The sequence below is a fragment of the Chiloscyllium plagiosum genome, unplaced genomic scaffold, assembly GCF_037043375.1.
Source record: "Chiloscyllium plagiosum isolate Xiang-an unplaced genomic scaffold, Cpla_swu_hap1 HiC_scaffold_20, whole genome shotgun sequence".
NCBI classification, from domain to species: Eukaryota; Metazoa; Chordata; class Chondrichthyes; order Orectolobiformes; family Hemiscylliidae; genus Chiloscyllium; species Chiloscyllium plagiosum.
Genome location: NW_028270158.1, coordinates 25,848,794 through 25,871,268, shown reverse-complemented (window position 1 = coordinate 25,871,268; position 22,475 = coordinate 25,848,794). Strand labels below are relative to the sequence as shown.

The window sequence follows — 22,475 nt, the reverse complement described above, 5'->3', positions numbered from 1 at the left end:
GTGCAATCCACATTTCCGAGCTCCTGCCGAATTTTGATATAATTGGCCTTGGCCCAGTTTAGTACTCTTCCCTTAGGACCACTCTCTTCTTTATCTACGAGTATTCTAAAACCTACAGAATTGTGGTCACTGTTCCCAAAGAAATCCCCCACCGCAACTTCTACCACCTGGCCTGGCTTGTTCCCCAGTACCAAGTTCAATATGGCCTCTTCCCTCGTCGCTCTAGAAAACTCTCCTGGATGCTTCTTACAAATTCTACTCCATCCAGACCTCTGACGTTAAGTGTATCCTAGTCAATGTTGGGAAAATTAGAATCTCCCATCACCACTACCCTATTGCCTCTACATCTTTCCATAATCTGTTTACCTATTTGTTCTTCTACCACATGCTCACTGTTGGGAGGCCTGTAATACAGCCCCAACAATGTAACTGCACCCTTCTTATTTCTCAACTCCACCCATAATACCTCACTACCCACGACCTCCATAGTGTGCTCCTTTAGCACAGCCGTGATATCGTCCTTGACCAGCAGTGCAACTCTACCCCACCTTTTTACTTCCCTCCCTATCCTATCTGAAGCGTCTAATATCCTGGAACATTTAATTGCCAATCATCATGCCCTTTCTTCAACCAAGTCTCTGTGATTGCAATAACATCATATTCCCAGGCACCAATCCAAGCCCTAAGTTCATCTGCCTTACACACTATACTCCTTGCATTAAAGTAGATGCATTTCATGCTACCAGTTTTTTTGCACTCATCTGCTCTCTGCCTACTCTTCCCTTTATTAATGTTATCTTCATAATTCTTACAGTCTCCAGTCTCCACCTCACTGCCTACTTGTTTTCTCTTCTGGTTCCCAGCCCCCCGCCACATTAGTTTAAAACCTCGCCAACAGCAGTAGCAAAAATTCCCCCAAGGACATTGGTTCTGGTCTGGTTCAGATGTAGACTGTCCATTTTATAATAGTCCCACCTTCCCCAGAACCGGTCCCACTGGTGGAGAATAGCACTAACAGAAGTTTCTAGGGTAATTCGAGAGGAACAGCAGAAATTTATCCCAAGTAAGAAGAAACACGCTAAGGGGAAGACAAGGTAACCATGACTGAAAATAAAAGTCAGGGACAACACAAAAAAATAAAAGCATGTAATGTAGTGAGGATGAGCAGGAAGCCAGGAGATCGGGAAGCCTTTAAAGCCAGCAGAAGACAAGTAGATAAGCAATAAGAGGAGAGAAGATGATATATGAGGGTAAGCTTTCGAGTAATCTAAAAGAAGATACAGGGATGAGTGAAGTGGCCATCACTAAGGAGAAGGTACTGGGGAAGCTGTAAGGTCTGAAGGTGGTTAAATCACCCAGATCAGGTGGTTTATAGCCCAGAGTTCTGAAGGAGATAGCTGAGGAGATTGTGGAGGCATTGATATTCTTTCAGGAATCATTGGAGTCAGGAATGGTCCCAGAAGAGTGGAAAATGGCTAATGTATAAAATGTATAAAAAGGGAGGCAGAAGTTGGGAAATTATAGACCAGTTAGCCTGACCTTGGTCTTTATTAAGATTTTAGAGTCTGATATTAGAGATGATATTGCAGAGTACTTTGAAATGCATGGTAAAATAGGACAGAGCCAGCTGCTTCATGAAGCAGAAGTCATTCCTGACAATCTGTTAGAATTCCTTTGAGGATGTAATGAGCAAGTTAGACAATGGAGAGCAAGTGGATATGACCTATTTGGATCTCCAGAAAGTCTTTGACAAAGTGACACACAGAGGACTGCGAAATAAGAAAAGAGCCCATGGTGTTAGGGGCAAGGTACTGGCATGGATAGAGGATTGGGTGACTGGCATAAACAGAGAATGGAGGATAAAAGACTCTTCCTTTAGGATGGGAGCTGGTGACTTATAGTGTTTTACAAGGGTCTGTGTTGGGATCACCAGTATTCATGTTATACATCAATGATCTGGACAAAGGATCTGAGGGCATCGTTGCTAAGTTTATGGATGACCCACAGATATGTGAAGGGACAGATAGTTTTGAGGAGGTGGGGAGACTGCAGAAGGACTTGAACAGACTAGGAGAGTGGGCGCATTGTGTGAAAGTGAGATCCTGCATTTTGACAGGAAGAGTAGAGGAATAGACTGTTTTGTAAATGGAGGGGAAAGCATTGGAGATCTGTAGCTCAAAGGGACTCAGGAGTTCTCATTCAGGGTTCTCTTAAGAATAATGTGTACTTTCAGTTGGCAATTAGGAAGGCAAAAGTAATGTTAGCATTCATTTTGAGAGGGCTAGAATTCAGGAGCAGACTTGTACTGATGAGGCTGTATAAGAGCGCATTTGGAATATTGTGAGTAGATTTGGGTCCTGTATCTAAGGAAGGATGTGGCAGCATTGGAAGGAGTCAGGGGAGGTTCACAAGAATGGTCTTGGAAATGATGGGCTTGTCATGTTAATAATAGTTGAGGACGCTGGGTCTGTACTCGATGGAGTTTAGACAAATGAGGAGATCTGATTGAAACTTACTAAATACTGTGAGACCTGGATAGAGTGGATGTGGAGAAGATATTTCCTAGAAGACTAGTAGGAGACACTCTGAACTGAGAGCTCAGCCTCAGGGTGAGGGAATGACCCTTTAGCACTAAGATGAGGAGGAATTTCTTCAGCCAAAGGGTGGAGAATCTGTGGCATGTTATTGCAGAAAAGGGCTGTGGCAGGCTAAGACATAAAATCATGAGGGGTATGGATAGGATAAATAGACAGAGTCTTTTCCCCACGTGGGGGAGTCCAGAACTAGAAGGCATAGGTTTAGGGTGAGAGCAGTAAGATTTAAAAGGGACCTAAGGGGCAAAGTTTTCAAGCAGAGGCTAGTACGTGTATGGAATGAGCTGCTAGAAAAAGTGGTATAATTACAACATTTAAAAGTCATCTGGACTGGAAAGGTTTAGAGAGATATAGGTCAAATGCTGGCATACGGGGCTAGATTAATTTCAGATATCTGGTTGGCATGAACGAGTTGAACCAAAGGTTCTGTTTCCATGCTATACAGCTCTATGACTCTGACATTGAGTGTAGTTAAGATAGCGATAGTTCTTGATTGGTAAGGCGATCAAAGGTTACATAGAGAAGGCAGGAGAATGGGGTTGAGAAATATATCAGCCTTGATCAAATGGCAGAACACAAATCAATGTTCCAAATGGCCTAATTTGGCTCCTGTATCTTGTAGTCTGTAAGAAAGATGCTGCAGTGAGTTATAAACAGATTGAATGTGTAAAAAAACATAAATGGAATGCAACATGGCAAAACGTGAAACTAGCCTGTAGAGTAGGAAAATTGAAAAGACAGAATAATTCAAATGGCGAGAGACTGTGGAATATTTGCACTTAAATTCTTACACATGAATCACAGAGTGTTAACATGCAGGTGCAGCAAACAATTAGGAAGGAAACATAATATGTCAGCTTTAGTTACAAAGATACTGGAGTTTGAGTAGGGAAGTTTTACTACAATTATAATGGGCATAGGAGAGATTGCACCAGCAATCCAATGTGCAACTTTGGTCTTCTTACCTGAGGAAGAATATACTTTCCCCAGAGGGCAAACAAGGAAGATTCACAAGGCCAATTTTGGGGTTGAGGGGATTGCCCTCGGGGAGAGATTGAGCGTTTTTGTTTTAATTTCCTGGAGTTTAGAAGAATGAAAGGTGATCTAATTGAACCCATGCTTTGACAGGGTGGCAACTAACAATATGCTTTCCTTTGTTGGAGAATCTAAAAGATGAAGGTCATAGACTCCGAAAAGTTATTTACAACTGAAATGAGGAGAATTAAGACTTTAGTCAAAGTGTGGTGAATTTTTGGAATTCTTTACCTCAGAGAATTGTGGATACTCCATCATTGATAATATCTGAGATCGAGAATGATACATTTTTGGATACTGAGGGAATTAGGGTTTGGGAATCATATGGAAAGATGGAATTGACATAAAATAAACGTCATGGTCTTGTTCAGTGGTGGAGCAGATTTAAGGCCAAATGGCTTATTCTAATTCCTATTTCTTATCACCTTTGGTGACTGTAGCTCTTGAGAAAGGGGAAGAGCGGGCTTTCAGTGAATCATATGTTAGGAATCATTAAATGGCAAGTGGTGGAATAAATATGCTGAACTGAAAATATATTCTAATTAGGATAATGTATGATTGCGAAGTAATGTTGCAGAGAAAAATTACAGGACGTGTTCTACCAAAGTGTATGACAGTTCACATTGTATGCAGACTGTTTGTGTTAGCAGATAATGAGCATGTTGTCACATTTTTCGTAAAAGTCCACAAAAATATTGTAAAGCTTGGCACAGATGAAAAAGGAGGTTTAGACTTATACCATTCTTTTGAAGAAACCAATGATTGTGACCTGCCTCTTTTCCATTTCCTGCATTAGACTAGTGACAATGGGCAGATTTCTGATTTCAGTAACAATGGGCAGATTTCTGATTTCAGTGACAATGGGCAGATTTCTGATTTCAATGAAGTGCCATTTTTATTGCATTTCAGGTTGGGCTTCTCTTGGCCAGGCCTCACAGGTTTTCATACACTATCAAACTAAACTTACTTCACTCAATATGAACCTTGCCCTTATGGTGGCATGCCCAACCTATTCTCCCACTCCCCATTGGGAGAAGTACTCACTACCGCCATGGCGTCCCAGGATTCCAAGTGCTAATGCCATCTTTCAAAGGCTTTTGTGAACACAGCCAAATGCTGACAGTCTGGTGAAGCCCTGCACGGTTCAGGTCAATTGCCCCATATATGGCAGGTAAGAAACATTTAGTGTTGCACTTTGTGGCGGGGTCCTGGAGGACCTGGCAGATACAATGGTGTAAAGGAAATGCCTCTCTCCACCATTGTCCCCCCCCCCCCCCCCCCAACCCCCAATATCATTTTCGTTAATGATATCATCCACCTTAACAGACCGTGATACACAAACAGAAAGCAGGACGGAACACTACTGCTTCACCAGAGGATGACTGATGATGTTACCTAGCATGGTGATGAAAACAAACCTTCCAGTTCAGCGACAAAACTTACACCCTGAATAATGAGGCTGTTAATGAGTGATAATGCATGCAAATAGGCCTATTGTCACTTACTAATGAGAATCTCAGCTCATCGTTCAGCACTTGCTTGAAAACGAGACATTTGGCTGTCGAGTTGAGAAGGTCCTCATGTGACATCTCTCCCTATTTTCTCAACTGTCTAACCATGGGCCTTGTCATTTAGGGGTCTGGAAGATTCCACCTGATGCTTCACAGCTACTTCATTTATTGTAAATTCTTTGGAATGTCCTGAGCATGTGAGGCACTGTCAAAATGTTACTACTTCTTTTCTCTACTGCTTATCTTCTTGTCAATTTGTCTTGTGAATGATTGCAGAGGTTTTGCCTCCCAGTCTTTCCTGGAGACCATCTCAAAGTACAGGCAATGTATTATTTGAATAATTGCTTTTGTGTATCAGTCTTGACCATTCCTTTACCCCTTTGTAGCTGTGTGCTACTGTCTTGGTTTTAACTGTTATTTTCTCTTTCTGAATGTTTGTGTTGTCCTGTTGTTGTGTTGCTATTTCTTTGGTTAACTAACTGCCTCCAGGATGCATTGGATTGTTTTGTGTCTTGGCAGGTTTGCCAGCGATGGTGCCTGCTTGGGGCCTTGGATTCCATCTCTGCCGCTGGGGATACGGGTCAAGTAACACCACTTGGGAGATAGTGAAGCAGATGAGAAAAGCTGGCATACCCCAGGTTCATGAAATTAAGTTCTTTACTTACCACGTGTCAGATTGATAGGCAATGTGTGGTTAGGGGTGGGAGGCAATTGTGTGGGGTGGGAGGGGAGTTACGCTGGGCTAGAGGCACATAATGTGGGGTGGGAAGGGAGTTACCTAGGTGAGAGGCACATTGTGTGGGGTGGAAGCGGTGTTACTCTGGGAAAAAGGCACATTATGTGGGGTGGGAGGGGTATTACCCTGGGCGAGAAGCACATTATGTGGGTTGGGAAGGGTGTTACTCTGGGCGAGAGGCACATTATGTGGGCTGGGAGGGGTGTTACTCTGGGCGAGGGGCACATTATGTGGGATGGGAGGGGTGTTAGTCTGGGCGAGGGGCACATTATGTGGGATGGGAGGGGTGTTACTCTGGGCGAGGGGCACATTATGTGGGGGGGGAAGGATGTTACTCTGGGCGAGAGGCACATTATGAGGGGTGGGAGGGATGTTACTCTGGGCGAGAGGCACATTACGTGAGGTGGGAGGGGATTTGCCGTTGGCTAGAGGCACATTATATGGGGTGGGAGGGGTGTTACTCAGGGCGAGAGGCACATTATGTGGGGTGGGAGGGTTGTTACCCTGTGCGAGAGGCACGTTATGTGGAGTGGGAGGGGTGTTACTCTTGACGAGAGGCACATTATGTGGGATGGGAGGGTTGTGATCCTGGGGGAGAGGCACATTATGTGGGGAGGGAGGCATGTTACCCTGGGCGAGGGGCACATTATGTGGGGTGGGAGGGTTGTGATCCTGGGTGAGAGGCACATTATGTGGGGTGGGAGGCATGTTACCCTGGGCGAGGGGCACATTATGTGGGGTGGAAGCGGTGTTGCCCTGGGTGAGAAGCACATTATATGGGGTGGGAGGCATGTTACCCTGGGCGAGGGGCACATCATGTGGGGTGGAAGCAGTGTTACCCTTGGCAAGAGGCACATTATGTGGGGTGGGAGGGATGTTACACTGGGCAAGAGGCACATTATGTGGGGTGGGAGGGGTGTTACTCAGGGCGAGAGGCACATTATGTGGGTTGGGAGGCGTGTTACCCTGTGCGAGGGGCACATTATGTGGGGTGGGAGGGGTGTTACCCTGGGCAACGGGCACATTATGTGGGGTGGGAGGTGTGTTACCCTGTGCGAGGGGCACATTATGTGGGATGGGAGGGGTGACCCCGGGCGAGGGGCACATTATGTGGGGTGGGAGGGGTGTTACTCTGGGCGAGAGGCACATTATGTGGGGTGGGAGGGGTTATACCCTGGGCGAGAGTCATATTATTTGGGGTGGGAAGGGTGTTACTCTGGGCGAGAGGCACATTATGTGGGGTGGGAGGCGTGTTACCCTAGGGGAGAGACACATTATGTGGGGTGGGAGACGTGTTATCCTGGGCGAGAGGCACATTATGTGGCGAGCGAGCGGTGTTACTCTGGGCGAGAGGCACTTTATGTGGGATGGGAGGAATGTTACTCTGGGTGAGAGGCACATTATGTGGGGTGGGAAGGGTGTTAACCTGGGTTAGAGGCACATTATGTGGGTTGGGAAGGAGTTACCTAGGGGGGAGGCACATAATGTGGGTTGGAAGGGGAGTTGCCCTGGGCTAGAGACACATTATGTGGGGTGGAAAGGGAGTTACCTAGGTGGGAGGCTCATTATGTGCGGAGGGAGGCATGTTACTCTGGGCGAGAGGCACATTATGTGGGGTTGGAAGGGTGTTACTCTGAGCGAGAGGCTCATTATGTGGGGTGGGAAGGGTGTTACTCTGGGCGAGAAGCACATAATGTGGTGTGGGAGGGGTTATACCCTGGGCGAGAGTCATATTATTTGGGGTGGGAAGGGTGTTACTCTGGGCGAGAGGCACATTATGTCGGGTGGGAGGCGTGTTACCCTAGGGGAGAGACACATTATGTGGGGTGGGAGATGTGTTATCCTGGGCGAGAGGCACATTATGTGGCGAGCGAGCGATGTTACTCTGGGCGAGACGCACTTTATGTGGGATGGGAGGAATGTTACTCTGGGCGAGAGGCACATTATGTGGGGTGGGAAGGGAGTTAACCTGGGTTAGAGGCACATTATGTGGGTTGGAAGGGGAGTTGCCCTGGGCTAGAGGCCATTATGTGGGGTGGAAAGGGAGTTACCTAGGTGGGAGGCTCATTATGTGCGGAGGGAGACATGTTACTCTGGTGAGAGGCACATTATGTGGGGTGGGAGGCGTGTTACCCTGCGCGAGAGGCGCATTATGTGGGGTGGGAGGGGTGTTACCCTGGGCGAGAGTCATATTATGTGGGGTGGGAGGGGTGTTACCCTAGGGCAAGAGGCACATTATGTGGGGTGGGAGGGATGTTACCCTGGGCGAGAGGCACATTATGTGGGGTGGGAGGGGTGTTACTCTGGGCGAGAGGCACATTATGTGGGGTGGGAGTGGTGTTACTCTGGGCGAGGGGCACATCATGTGGTGTGGGGGGGTTGTTACCCTGGGCAAGGGACACATTATATGGGGTGGAAGCAGTGTTAACCTTGACAAGAGGCCCATTATATGAGGTGGGAGGGGTGTTACTCTGGGCGAGAGGGACATTATGTGGGATGGGAGGAATGTTACTCTGGGCGAGAGGCACATTATGTGGGGTGGGAAGGGTGTTAACCTGGGTTAGAGGCACATGATGTGGGTTGGGAAGGAGTTACCTAGGGGGGAGGCACATTATGTGGGTTCGAAGGGGAGTTGCCCTGGGCTAGAGGCACATTATGTGGGGTGGAAAGGGAGTTACTCTGGGTGAGAGGCTCATTATGTGCGGAGGGAGGCATGTTACTCTGGGTGAGGCACATTATGTGGGGTGGGAGGCGTGTTACCCTGGGCGAGAGGCACATTATGTGGTGTGGGAGGGGTGTTACCCTGGGCGAGAGGCACATTATGTGGGGTGGGAGGGGTGTTACTCAGGGCGAGAGGCACATTATGTGGGTTGGGAGGCGTGTTACCCTGTGCGAGGGGCACATTATGTGGGGTGGGAGGGGTGTTACCCTGGGCAACGGGCACATTATGTGTGGTGGGAGGTGTGTTACCCTGTGCGAGGGGCACATTATGTGGGATGGGAGGGGTGACCCCGGGCGAGGGGCACATTATGTGGGGTGGGAGGGGTGTTACTCTGGGCGAGAGGCACATTATGTGGGGTGGGAGGGGTTATACCCTGGGCGAGAGTCATATTATTTGGGGTGGGAAGGGTGTTACTCTGGGCGAGAGGCACATTATGTGGGGTGGGAGGCGTGTTACCCTAGGGGAGAGACACATTATGTGGGGTGGGAGACGTGTTATCCTGGGCGAGAGGCACATTATGTGGCGAGCGAGCGGTGTTACTCTGGGCGAGAGGCACTTTATGTGGGATGGGAGGAATGTTACTCTGGGTGAGAGGCACATTATGTGGGGTGGGAAGGGTGTTAACCTGGGTTAGAGGCACATTATGTGGGTTGGGAAGGAGTTACCTAGGGGGGAGGCACATAATGTGGGTTGGAAGGGGAGTTGCCCTGGGCTAGAGGCACATTATGTGGGGTGGAAAGGGAGTTACCTAGGTGGGAGGCTCATTATGTGCGGAGGGAGGAAGTTACTCTGGGCGAGAGGCACATTATGTGGGGTTGGAAGGGTGTTACTCTGAGCGAGAGGCTCATTATGTGGGGTGGGAAGGGTGTTACTCTGGGCGAGAAGCACATAATGTGGTGTGGGAGGGGTTATACCCTGGGCGAGAGTCATATTATTTGGGGTGGGAAGGGTGTTACTCTGGGCGAGAGGCACATTATGTCGGGTGGGAGGCGTGTTACCCTAGGGGAGAGACACATTATGTGGGGTGGGAGATGTGTTATCCTGGGCGAGAGGCACATTATGTGGCGAGCGAGCGATGTTACTCTGGGCGAGACGCACTTTATGTGGGATGGGAGCAATGTTACTCTGGGCGAGAGGCACATTATGTGGGGTGGGAAGGGAGTTAACCTGGGTTAGAGGCACATTATGTGGGTTGGAAGGGGAGTTGCCCTGGGCTAGAGGCCATTATGTGGGGTGGAAAGGGAGTTACCTAGGTGGGAGGCTCATTATGTGCGGAGGGAGACATGTTACTCTGGGTGAGAGGCACATTATGTGGGGTGGGAGGCGTGTTACCCTGCGCGAGAGGCGCATTATGTGGGGTGGGAGGGGTGTTACCCTGGGCGAGAGTCATATTATGTGGGGTGGGAGGGGTGTTACTCTGGGCGAGAGGCACATTATGTGGGGTGGGAGTGGTGTTACTCTGGGCGAGGGGCACATCATGTGGTGTGGGGGGGTTGTTACCCTGGGCAAGGGACACATTATATGGGGTGGAAGCAGTGTTAACCTTGACAAGAGGCCCATTATATGAGGTGGGAGGGGTGTTACTCTGGGCGAGAGGGACATTATGTGGGATGGGAGGAATGTTACTCTGGGCGAGAGGCACATTATGTGGGGTGGGAAGGGTGTTAACCTGGGTTAGAGGCACATGATGTGGGTTGGGAAGGAGTTACCTAGGGGGGAGGCACATTATGTGGGTTCGAAGGGGAGTTGCCCTGGGCTAGAGGCACATTATGTGGGGTGGAAAGGGAGTTACTCTGGGTGAGAGGCTCATTATGTGCGGAGGGAGGCATGTTACTCTGGGTGAGGCACATTATGTGGGGTGGGAGGCGTGTTACCCTGGGCGAGAGGCACATTATGTGGTGTGGGAGGGGTGTTACCCTGGGCGAGAGGCACATTATGTGGGGTGGGAGGGGTGTTACTCTGGGCGAGAGGCACATTATGTGAGGTGGGAGGGGTGTTTCTCTGGGTGAGAGGCACATTATGTGGGGTGGCAAGGGTGTTACCCTGGGCGAGAGGCACATTATGTGGGGTGGCAAGGGTGTTACTCTGGGCGAGGGGCACATCATGTGGTGTGGGGGGGGTGTTACCCTGGGCGAGGGACACATTATATGGGATGGAAGCAGTGTTAACCTTGACAAGAGGCACATTATATGGGGTGGGAGGGGTGTTACTCTGGGCGAGGGGCACATTATGTGGGGGGGAAGGATGTTACTCTGGGCGAGAGGCACATTATGAGGGGTGGGAGGGATGTTACTCTGGGCGAGAGGCACATTACGTGAGGTGGGAGGGGATTTGCCGTTGGCTAGAGGCACATTATATGGGGTGGTAGGGGTGTTACTCAGGGCGAGAGGCACATTATGTGGGGTGGGAGGGGTGTTATCCTGGGTGAGAGGCACATTATGTGGGGTGGGAGGGGTGTTACTCTGGGCGCGGGGCAAATTATGTGGGGTGGGAGGGGTGTTACTCTGGGCGAGGGGCACATTATGTGGGGTGGGAGGGGTGTTAACCTTGACAAGAGGCACATTATATGGGGTGGGAGGGATGTTACTCTGGGCGAGAGGGACATTGTGGGGTGGGAGGGGTGTTATCTTGGGTGAGAGGCACATTATGTGGGGTGGGAAGGGTGTTAGCCTGGCCGAGGGGCACATTATATGAGGTGGAAGCGGTGTTACCCTTGGCAAGAGGCACATTATGTGGGGTGGGAAGGGAGTTACCCTGGGCGAGAGGCACATTATGTGGGGTGGGAGGGGTTATACCCTGGGCGAGAGTCATATTATTTGGGGTGGGAAGGGTGTTACTCTGGGCGAGAGGCACATTATGTGGGGTGGGAGGCGTGTTACCCTAGGGGAGAGACACATTATGTGGGGTGGGAGACGTGTTATCCTGGGCGAGAGGCACATTATGTGGCAAGCGAGGGGTGTTACTCTGGGCGAGAGGCACTTTATGTGGGATGGGAGGAATGTTACTCTGGGCGAGAGGCACTTTATGTGGGATGGGAGGAATGTTACTCTGGGCGAGAGGCACATTATTTTGGGTTTGAAGGGAGTTAACCTGGGTTAGAGGCACATTATGTGGGTTGGGAAGGAGTTACCTAGGGGGGAGGCACATTATGTGGGTTGGAAGGGGAGTTGCCCTGGGCTAGAGGCACATTATGCGGGGTGAGAGGGGTGTTACCCAAGGGCGAGAGGCACATTATGTGGGGTGGGAGGGGTGTTACTCTGGGCGAGAGGCACATTATGTGAGGTGGAAGCACTGTTAACCTTGACAAGAGGCACATTATGTGGGGTGGGAGGGATGTTACCCTGGGCGAGAGGGACATTATGTGGGGTGGGAGGGGTGTTATTCTGGGCGCGGGGCACATTATGTGGGGTGGGAAGGGTGTTACTCTGGGCGAGGGGCACAATATGTGTGGTGGGAGTAGTGTTATCCTGGGCGAGGTGCACGTTATGTTGGGTGTGAGGGGTGTTACTATGGGCGACGGGCACATTTTGTGGGGTTGGAAGGGTGTTACTCTGGGCGAGAGGCTCATTATATCGGGTGGGAAGGGTGTTAATCTGGGCGAGGGGCACATTATGTGGGGTTGGAAGGGTGTTACTCTGAGCGAGAAGCACATAATGTGGGGTGGGAGGGGTGTTACTCTGGGTGAGAGGCACATTATCTGGGGTGGGAGGGGTGTTACTCTGGGCGAGAGGCTCATTATGTCGGGTGGGAAGGGTGTTACTCTGGGCGAGGGGCACATTATGTGGTGTGGGAGGGGTGTTACTCTGGGCGAGAGGCACATTATCTGGGGTGGGAGGGGTGTTACTCTGGGCGAGAGGCACATTATGTGGAGTTTGAGGGGTGTTACTCTTGGCGAGCAGCACATTATGTGGGGTGGGAGGGGTGTTACTCTGGGCGCAAGGCTCATTATGTGGGTTGGGAGGGAGTTACTCTGGGCGAGTGGCACATTATGTGGGGTGGGATGGCTGTTACACTGGGCGAGGGGCACATTATGTGGGGTGGGAGGGGTGTTACTCTGGGCGAGAGGCACATTATGTGGGGTGGGAGGAATGTTACTCTGGACGAGAGGCACATTATGTGGGGTGGGAGGGGTGTTACCCTGGGCGAGAGGCACATGATGTGGGGTGGTAGGCATGTTTCCCTGGGCGAGAGGCACATTATGTGGGGTGGGAGGGGTGTTACTCTGGGCGAGAGGCACATGATGTGGGGTGGTAGGCGTGTTTCCCTGGGCGAGAGGCACATTATGTGAGGTGGGAGGGGTGTTACACTGGGCGAGTGGCACATTATGTGGGGTGGGAGGAATGTTACTCTGGGCGAGAGGCACATTATGTGGGATGGGAGGGGTGACCCCGGGCGAGAGGCACATTATGTGGGGTGGGAGGGGTGTTACCCTGGGCGAGAGGCACACTATGTGGGGTGGGAGGGGTTTTACTCTGGGCAAGAAGCACATTATGTGGGGTGGGAGGGGTGTTACTCTGGGCAAGAGGCACATTATGTGGGGTGGGAGGGGTGTTACCCTCTGCGAGGGGGACATTATGTGGGGTGGGAGGGGTGTTACCCTGGGCGAGAGGCACATTATGTGGGGTGGGAGGAATGTTACTCTGGGCGAGAGGCACATGATGTGGGGTGGTAGGCGTGTTACTCTGGGCGAGATGCAATTTATGTGGGCTAGAGGCACATTATGTCGGGTGGGAAGCGTGTTACTCTGGTCTAGAGGCACCTTATGTGGAGTGGGAGGCGTGTTACCCTGGGTGAGAAGCACATTATGTGGGGTGGGAGGCGTGTTACTCTGGTCGAGAGGCATATTATGTGGGGTGGGAGGCGTGTTACTCTGGTCGAGAGGCACATTATGTGGGGTGGGAGGCGTGTTATCCTGGGCGAGAGGCACATTATGTGTGGTGGGAGGGGTGTTACCCTGGGCAAGAGGCACATGATGTGGGGTGTTAGGCGTGTTACCCTCGGCAAGAAGCACATTATGTGGGGTGGGAGTGGTGTTACCCTGGGCGAGATGCACTTTATGTGGGCTAGAGGCACATTATGTGGAATGGGAGGCGTGTTACCCTGGGTGAGAAGCACATTATGTGCGGTGGGAGGCGTGTTACCCTGGGTGAGAAGCACAATATGTGGGGTGGGAAGCGTGTTACTCTGATCGAGAGGCACATTATGTGAGGTAGTAGGGGTGATACTCTGGGCGAGAGGCACATTATGTGAGGTGGGAGGGGTGTTACCTTGGGCGAGAGGCACGTTATGTTGGGTGGGAGGCGTGTTATCCTGGGCGAGGGGCACATTATGTGGGGTGGGAGGGGTGTTACCCTTGGCGGGAGGCACATTATGTGGGGTTCGTAGCGTGTTGCCCTGGGCGAGAAGCACATTATGTGGGGTGGGAGGCGTGTTACGCTGGGCGAGAGGCACATTATTTGGGGTGAGAGGCGTGTTACCCTGGGCGAGGGGCACATTATGTTGCGTGGGTAGCGTGTTGCCCTGGGCGAGAGGCACATTATTTGGGGTGGGAGGCGTGTTACTTTGGGCGAGAGGCACATTATGTGGGGTGGGAGGGGTGTTTCCCTGGGTGAGTGGCACATTATGTGGGATGGGATGGGATGGGTGTTACTCTGGGCGAGAGGCACATTATGTGGGGTGGGAGGGGTGTTACCCTGGGCGAGAGGCACTTTATGTGGGGTGGGAGGGGTGTTACTCTGGACAAGGGGCACATTATGTGGGGTGGGAGGCGTGTTACCTTACGCGAGAAGCACATTTTGTGGGGTGGGAGGCGTGTTACTCTTGGCGAGAGGCCCATTATGTGGGTGGGAGGGGTGTTACCTTAGGCAAGAGGCACATTATGTGGGGTGGGAAGGGAGTTACCTTGGTGAGAGGCTCATTATGTGGGGAGGGAGGCGTGTTACTCTGTGCGCGGGGCATATTCTGTGGTGAGGGAGGCGTGTTATCCTGGGCGAGGGGCGCATTATGTGGGGTGGGAGGCGTGTTTCCCTAGGCGAGGGGCACATTATGTGGGGTGGGAAGGGAGTTGTCCTGGGCTAGAGGCACTGTATGTGGGGTGGGAAGGGAATTACCTTGGTGAGAGGCACATTATATGGGGAGTGAGGCGTGTTACTCTGGGCGAGAGGCACATTATGTGGGGTGGGAGGCTTGTTACCCTGGGCGAGAGGCACATTATGTGGGGTGGGAGGGGTGTTACTCTGGGCGAGAGGCACATTATGTGGGGTGGCATGGGTGTTACTCTCGGCAAGGGGCACATTATGTGTGGTGGGAGGGGTGTTAATTTGGGCGAGAGACACATTATGTGGGGTGGGATGGGTGTTCCCCTGGACGAGAGGCACATTATGTGGGGTGGGAGGGGTGTTACCTTGGGCAAGTGGCATATTATGTGGGGTGGGAGGGGTGTTACTCTGGGCAAGGGGCACATTATGTATGGTGGGAGGGGTGTTTCCCTGCGCGAGGGTCACTTTATGTGAGGTGGGAGGGGTGTTGCCCTGTACGAGAGGCACATTATGTGGGGTGGGAGGCGTGTTACCCTGGGCGAGGAACAAATTATGTGGGGTGGGAGGTGTGTTATGCTGGGCAAGAGGCACATTATGTGGGGTGGGAGGGGTGTTACCCTGGGCGAGAGACACATTATGTGGGGTGGGAGGCGTGTTACTCTGGGCGAGAGGTGCATTATGTGGGGTGGGAGGTATGTTACCGTGGGCGAGAGGCACATTATGTGGGGTGGGACTCCTGTTACCTTGGGCGAGGGGCACATTATGTGGGGTGAGAGGCGTGTTACCCTCGGCGAGAGGCACATTATGTGGGGTGGGAGGTGTGTTACCCTGGGCGAGGGGCACTTTATGTGGGATGGGAGTGGTGTTGCCCTGGGCGAGAGGCACATTATGTGGGGTGGGAGTCCTGTTACCTTGGGCGAGGGGCACATTATGTGGGGTGGGAGGCGTGTTACTCTCGGCGAGAGGTACATTATGTGGGGTGGGAGGCGTGTTACCCTGGGCGAGAGGCACATTATGTGGGGTGGGAGGTGTGTTACCCTGGGCGAGGGGCACTTTATGTGGGGTGGGAGCGGTGTTGCCCTGGGCGAGGGGCACATTATGGGAGGCGTGTTTCACTTTGTTGGGTTTGGAACCTGGGTTTAGGTGAATTGACTGCAGTCATGGAGTATCTGTGAGGTTGGTGTTTTGCTGGAGTCAATAATTACGGGGCTGTTTGAGCTGCATTTGAATTGTTTCTAATAAAACAGACTCCTTTCCCTTTTCCTACAGGATGCTCAGTGGAATGATATTGATTACATGATTGATTATCGGGATTTCACCTTTGACCCTCAGAACTTTGCCACCCTTCCTCAGATGGTTGCAGACCTGCACTCCCATGGACAACAATATGTCATGATTGTGGTAATTACTAGCAGCCAATGTAACCATCAGAATACCGCGGCAGCATAGTGGAATTTCAGGTTCATATGTTGGTTTACAAGGGGAGCAAGATGCATTACAACACCACCAACTGTGTTCCCTCCGCATCACACACCATCACACACCATCTGACTTGGAACAATATTACTGTCCCTTCCCTGTCAGTGGGTCAAAATTCGGGAATTACGTCCTTAACAGCAGTGTGGATGTGAGACTGTTACCCCCTCAGGTCAGCTGGTGAGACAATAAATGTCAGTAACAACCATGACTCAAAAAATATTTGATAAAATTAGTACCCTTCACCCAGAAACAAGAAGCCCCCTGTTGTATTAAATGTTTTAAAGGCTAATCACACCCTTTAGATTGTAAGGAGATGCCAACTGTTACCATGATATTGATCCTAGGTTTATGATTTCATAGAGAATTCCAAAGGTTTAACTCTGAGTTAAAAATATTTCTATTCATCATGGACCTAAGTGGCATCCCTCTTGATTTTAAATTGAACCCCCTCGTTTTAGACTCTCCAACTAGGGGAAATATCTCATCTGTGTATCCCATAAGTATTTTGTAAATGTCAATGAGATCACCTCTCAGTTTTGGAGAATGCAGTCCCAGTTTGCCCAGTTTCTCTTCATCTGACAGTCCCACCATTCCAGGATTGAGTCTGGTGGACCTTTGCTATTTTCCCTGTATGTCAACATCTGAGATAAGGGGACCAAAACTGCACAAATTGCTTCCAGTGTGGTCTGTTCAGTTGAAGAAAGGCTTCACTAATAGAATCTCTACAGTGTGGAAGCAGGCCATTTGCCCCAATGAGTCCACACTGACCCTCTGAAGAGTATCGCACCCAGACCCAACCCCATACCGTTTCCCTGTCCGTCTGCACTTCCTATGACTGATCCACCTAGCTTACACATCCATGGACACTATGGGCAATTTAGCATGGCCAATCCACCTAACTTGCACATCTTTGGAATATGGGAGTAAACCAGAGCACCCAGAAGAAACCCACACAAACACACAGAGAAGTGCAAACTCCACACAGGCCAGAATTGAACCTGGGATCCTGGTGCTGTGAAGCAGAAGTGCTAACCACTGAGCTACTGTGCCATCCCTCATTGATTCAAATCAACTTGCAATAAAATGTGACATCACATTAGCTTCCGAATAGCTTGTTGCCCATCTATGCATTTGTTTTCTGAGTTATTTTGCAGGACCCAGGAATCAGCAGTGTCCAGCCACCAGGTTCGTACTGGCCATATGACGAAGGTCTAAAGCAAGGAGTTTTCATCAACAATATGTCTGGAAGCCCTCTGATCGGAAAGGTATAGGTGCTTTAAACAGCCTGTATGGTTACTAAATATTGGAATAGTCATTACATTGTAGGTCAGTGTCTATCAAGACAAGTCATCCTGCAAGCTTTTATCTACAGATGCCTTCGATTTATTTCCAAGGATATACTATCGAAGAATTGCTGGCGTCACATTCTGAGTGTTGGATGTGTACTTGAGTTCTTTTGAGTTAGATTTACCACAGTACATGGAGGGCAGGAGAATGGGGTCAAGGATGGTCCTAAAATTATTATTCATCAAAATTGCTGAACTGAAAAGAAAGATCTCCCCTAATAATTCAACGGTTAAATGTATTTCTACTGTGGTTCAATCAAAGAATGTGTCGCAATGGTATCTGTATTCCTTAGAGTTATGGATTTCAAATAATTATATTGGGGAGTAGGGTAGGAGGAGCATTTCAACAGCCATGAAAAGTAATGGCCTATTTGTCCAGTTTACACTGCCAGAGTTAACTTATTTGAAGGCTGGGGATATGGTGGTGGGGCACTGTACAGGAGGGAGAGTCAAGCCAATGGGTGGTCTTGGAGTCCCAACCTGTTGATAGGTGGAAATAGAATGGAGGCCTTCCCTCAATGCCTCATTGGCAGACTCCTAAATGATTGGCATTGGGACTCATCCCCAAATCCCCTGACCAGGGAGAGAATTTTTCTTTGTGTGCTGTATCCTGGCCAAGCTGTGTTTGTTGTCCATCTCTAGTTAACCCAAAGAACTATCTATGTAGTGTGGAATTGGGTGAGAGGAGGTAGCAGGTTAAGCTCCCTGAAGGGTATCAGTGAACCGGTTTGCGTTTTTAATAATCCAGCAGTGTTTGCGGTCATTTATATAATGATTGAGGGGGCGGCACGGTGGCACTGCTGCCTCACAGCGCCGGAGACCCGGGTTCAATTCCCGCCTCAGGCGACTGTCTGTGTGGAGTTGGCACATTTCTTCCACAGTCTAAAAATGTGCAGGTCAGGTGAATTGGCCGTGCTAAATTGCCCGTAGTGTTAGGTGAAGGGGTAAATGTTGGGGAACAGGTCTGGGTGGATTGCGCTTCGGCGGGTCAGTGTGGACTTATTGGGCCGAAGGGCCCGTTTCCACACTGTAAGTAATCTAATCTAATCTAATCGAAATCCCTCATTGCTTGAAAGTAATTTTGGGGCCAGGATTTTCAAGAGCTGAATGCTGTTTAAAACAAATTCCTCCTGGAGACAGAGGAAGAATAATCCCAATTGGAATTGTTTTAAATGTATCTTTACCAGATAGACACTTGGATTTAATAAGATCTTCTCTGTTATGTTATGGGATGCAGGTTTGGCCTGGATTGACAGCATTCCCTGACTTCACAAATCCCAACACGCACCAGTGGTGGTTTAAGAATTTGCTGCAGTTTCACAAAGCTGTGCCCTTTGATGGGCTCTGGATTGTAAGTGCCATTTTTATAAACAGACCATTCAGCCCCTTGGATTTGTTTTTTCATTAAGCTAAAGCATGGCTGATCTGCATCATAACTCTCTTCACTTAGCTTTGTTCCATATCAGTTATAACTTCACTCAACAAAATCAATCACTCTTACCTTTGAAAGTTTAAATTAATCTCCAGTGCCTATAGCCTTCTGAGGGAAAGAGTGTGAAATTTCTTCCTTTGTCATAAAGGTGCTTCCTGACTTTGCTCTTCAATAGCTTAGCTCGTATTTTAAGATTGTTACTTTTTTTTTCTTGAATCCCTGACTGGGGAGAGAATTTTTCTCTGTGTGCTATATCCTGGCCAAGCTGTGTTTGTTGTCCATCTCTAGTTAACCCAAAGAACTATCTATGTAGTGTGAGGAGGTAGCAGGTTAAGCTCCCTGAAGGGTATCAGTGAACCGGTTTGGGTTTTTAATAATCCAGCAGTGTTTATATAATGATTGAGGTTATGGACAGTGATAGTTCAAAGGCAGACTGTCTTCTTCACCCTGTCACTGACTCCTTCTCAATGAACTGAGTCAGTTCTACTCCCTCTGTGCAGGAGGGAAAACTGCTGGAACTGATGCAATGTCAATTTGAATGTGGTCACTGGTGATTGGGCTATGATGCTATCCCAAACTAAACAATCTCCCGATGTTCACCTTTCATTCATGTAGCACACTAATGTGGTAAAATATCCCAAGACATTTCATGGGATTGTTATCAAACAAAATGTCGCACTGAACAACATACAGTGGTTTTTTAAGGCAGAAAGTTCAGTCATTGAATCAGATTTTAAGCAGCATTTTAAAAGAATGATGAGATGTAGAGAGATTAAATGATTATCAAAGGGAATTGCAGATCTTAGAGTTAGAGCAATTAAAGTCATGGTCACCAATGGTGCAGAGCTGATGAAGAGCTTCTGCTCGAAATGTCGACTGTCCTGCTCCTTGGACGCTGCCTGACTGGCTATGCTTTTCCAGCATCACACTTTTTGTTGCAGAGGCAAAAGGCCAAAGGAGGGCTGAGGATTGCAGGGTTGGAGGCTGGAACAAAGCTATGGAGGAGCAAGAGCATGCTAAAACACACACACAAACTCTTCAAATGTACAATTGAAGGCTGCAGACACGGTGGGAGATGTGGTCCTTCCACTCTGTTACCCAGTGTCTGCTAACAAATACAAGAATGAAAAGAAATCCAATGTTCAGACAGGGGCCTTGCTTTATTTTGTAATTTGAACAGGAAAAGGTTCGTGACTATTTAGTGCCATTCTCCCCTCTGCAAATCTAAGGTCAAATACAGAGCAGAACAGTCCTTTTATGTCATATAATGATGCCAATATCATCCTTTTGCCATTTCTTGTCCTCTAACTGCAACAGATTATTTTCATTTTTATATAGAAATTATAGCCAAAGACCATCTGATCCCCCAAGGGGACTATGCAAGTATCCTGCTTCACATGAACCTCTTACCATTTTATTTTCTCTTATCCAATCAATATATCCTTCTATTTTCTTCTTGCATGTGCCTATTTAGGTCCCTTAAACCCATCAATGCTGTTCACTTGAGCAACTCCAACAAAGACATTTCTATTGGGCTTATTAGTGACTACCTTATGTCTATGGCATTAGGTTTGGATTCAGGCAAAGTTAAATAATTTTTCCTGTGACAACCCTGTCATCGTTTTAAAGGCTTCTTTCAAACTTCTCATTGCTCAACTTTCTTTTTTCTTCCTTCTGGCCTGTTCAGTCTTTCCTGATAAATATAACTCTTCAGTTCTGAAACTATATTGTCGATCACTTTTGTAAATTCTCCGTTGTCCTTCTATTGTTTTTTGTAATAGCAAACCTGAAATCTGTTTAATATGAATTCTAAGACTTTTCAATTTTATTCAATCTTTCATGTTAACCTTATCTTAATTTTTTTAACACCCATCATTCTGGAATCTTCTAGGATATGAATGAGCCCTCAAACTTTGTGGATGGATCGCAGGCTGGTTGTCCTTCGAATGAACTTGAAAATCCACCATACGTCCCAGGTGATAAATGAGTCACTGGTGTGAATAGAGAGAGAAATAGGAGAGGGATATCACATAATTCCATGTAATCTAAAAAATTGGATATCACAATATTCACTCTGAACTAGAATCTAAATAATTTTAGTGTGGACGTTGTCAGTAATTTACATTTCTAAAGTTAATCGACATGAACGATGAAAATTCCAGTAGTGATTGTGAGAGTCAGCAATGACAGAGAGAGTCTGGAGAGAACAGCAGGCGGGAGAGTCAGTAGTGAAGCAACGAGTGCAAAGCACAGAAGCAAGCCATGAGTCGGGGGAGAGAATCCTGGGGCAGGGGATTGATCTCGAGTGAGGGTAGAGTTCTTTGTGAGGGAGTGAGTCAGGAATGAGGAGAATCTCCCTGGTAAGGGGAACATCAGTACTAAGGGTGAGAGATGACCATGAAGGAGAGAGTCAAGAGCGAGGGCATGTTTCTTGTCTACTGTTTGTAACTTGTCCCATTTTGGACTTTTCTCTGACAGGAGTACTAGGTGGCACTTTACGCAGTCAAACTATTTGTGCCTCGGCAAAACAGAGTGCAACAACACACTATAATGTACACAGTCTATACGGGCTCATGGAGGCCAAAGCCTCTGCGAGGTGAGTAAACTTTCACACAATCCACAGAGGTCAGTATTAGTCCTTTGGGAATCTCATTGAACAAGTTGTTGTACCATTGTTCCCTTCTTTCCCACACCACATTGTGAACATGTGGTTTGGCAGTGAGAGTGTGGGAGGGAAGAACTTAGTGAATCTGTCTACCAACTGTGAGAGTTGTCTTTCAGAGTAAATCACTGCCTTGAGGAGTAGCCTATAGATTTACCATAGCTATCCAGAAAACTCGGCAAGTCGCATTACATTTGACAATGGTGGGTTTTATAGTGCTTTCTGAAAGACCACTGGACTGAGGGTAGTGAAGAGAAGAGACGATATGTTGACCTCCCTATTTCCTGCATGTCTTGGAAGAATGCGGTAGGTTACTGAGGATTATTGTCTGACACAATTTGCTGTGGGACACCAAACACACTGAATATTGCAGTCATTACATTGCATTAGTGAATCTTTGATTTGACTCACAAAAAGGGAGTTTAATGAAATAGCCAGTCACCAGAATGCATTTGCGTCCTTGGACATGGAAAACATCCATGGCACAGAAGGAACCTTGTATTGGATGAGAAGCGAACGTGATTGTTGAGGATGCTGGAATTGATATGTTTCACATGACCTGATTGCTTGATTGATGTCTTTAATGCCGGGTGAAAAAAATGGATTCACGTGCCAATCTCTTGGTCTTTTCTGCAGCCAGGGGACCTATATGCATTTGGTCTAGCATATCTAGATAAAGAACTTGAAAAATAACCACTTGTTTGCCTTTGTAGATTACATTCTTAGACAGTTCTAGTCTGCCTCTGAGTGTTTGGAATGTTTGTATCAGCCTCAGAGACCTACTGGCTGCATTGAGGCTACTTGCTGATTATCATAATTTTGAATTGTACACAGCTGGTGAATCTGCTCTGATCACTGTGACCAACCAAATGTAATCAAAGTAAAGACTATCTTCTAACTCCAGTTCAGTAATATCATCT

General features: G+C 48.6%; 1 protein-coding gene across 5 annotated transcripts in view; it reads left to right on the top strand.

The window, feature by feature from the left end:
- LOC122560765 (lysosomal alpha-glucosidase) overlaps nt 1-22,475 on the top strand; it is a 91,095-nt gene that overhangs the window by 46,526 nt on the left and 22,094 nt on the right. For all 5 annotated transcript variants that reach the window (XM_043711829.2, XM_043711830.2, XM_087997725.1 and 2 more), the window contains exons 8-13: nt 5,660-5,778; nt 15,906-16,037; nt 17,270-17,380; nt 18,699-18,812; nt 20,785-20,869; nt 21,372-21,489. In XM_043711829.2, the coding sequence (XP_043567764.2) occupies nt 5,660-5,778; nt 15,906-16,037; nt 17,270-17,380; nt 18,699-18,812; nt 20,785-20,869; nt 21,372-21,489 (679 nt within the window). The remainder of the gene's footprint in view (nt 1-5,659; nt 5,779-15,905; nt 16,038-17,269; nt 17,381-18,698; nt 18,813-20,784; nt 20,870-21,371; nt 21,490-22,475) is intronic.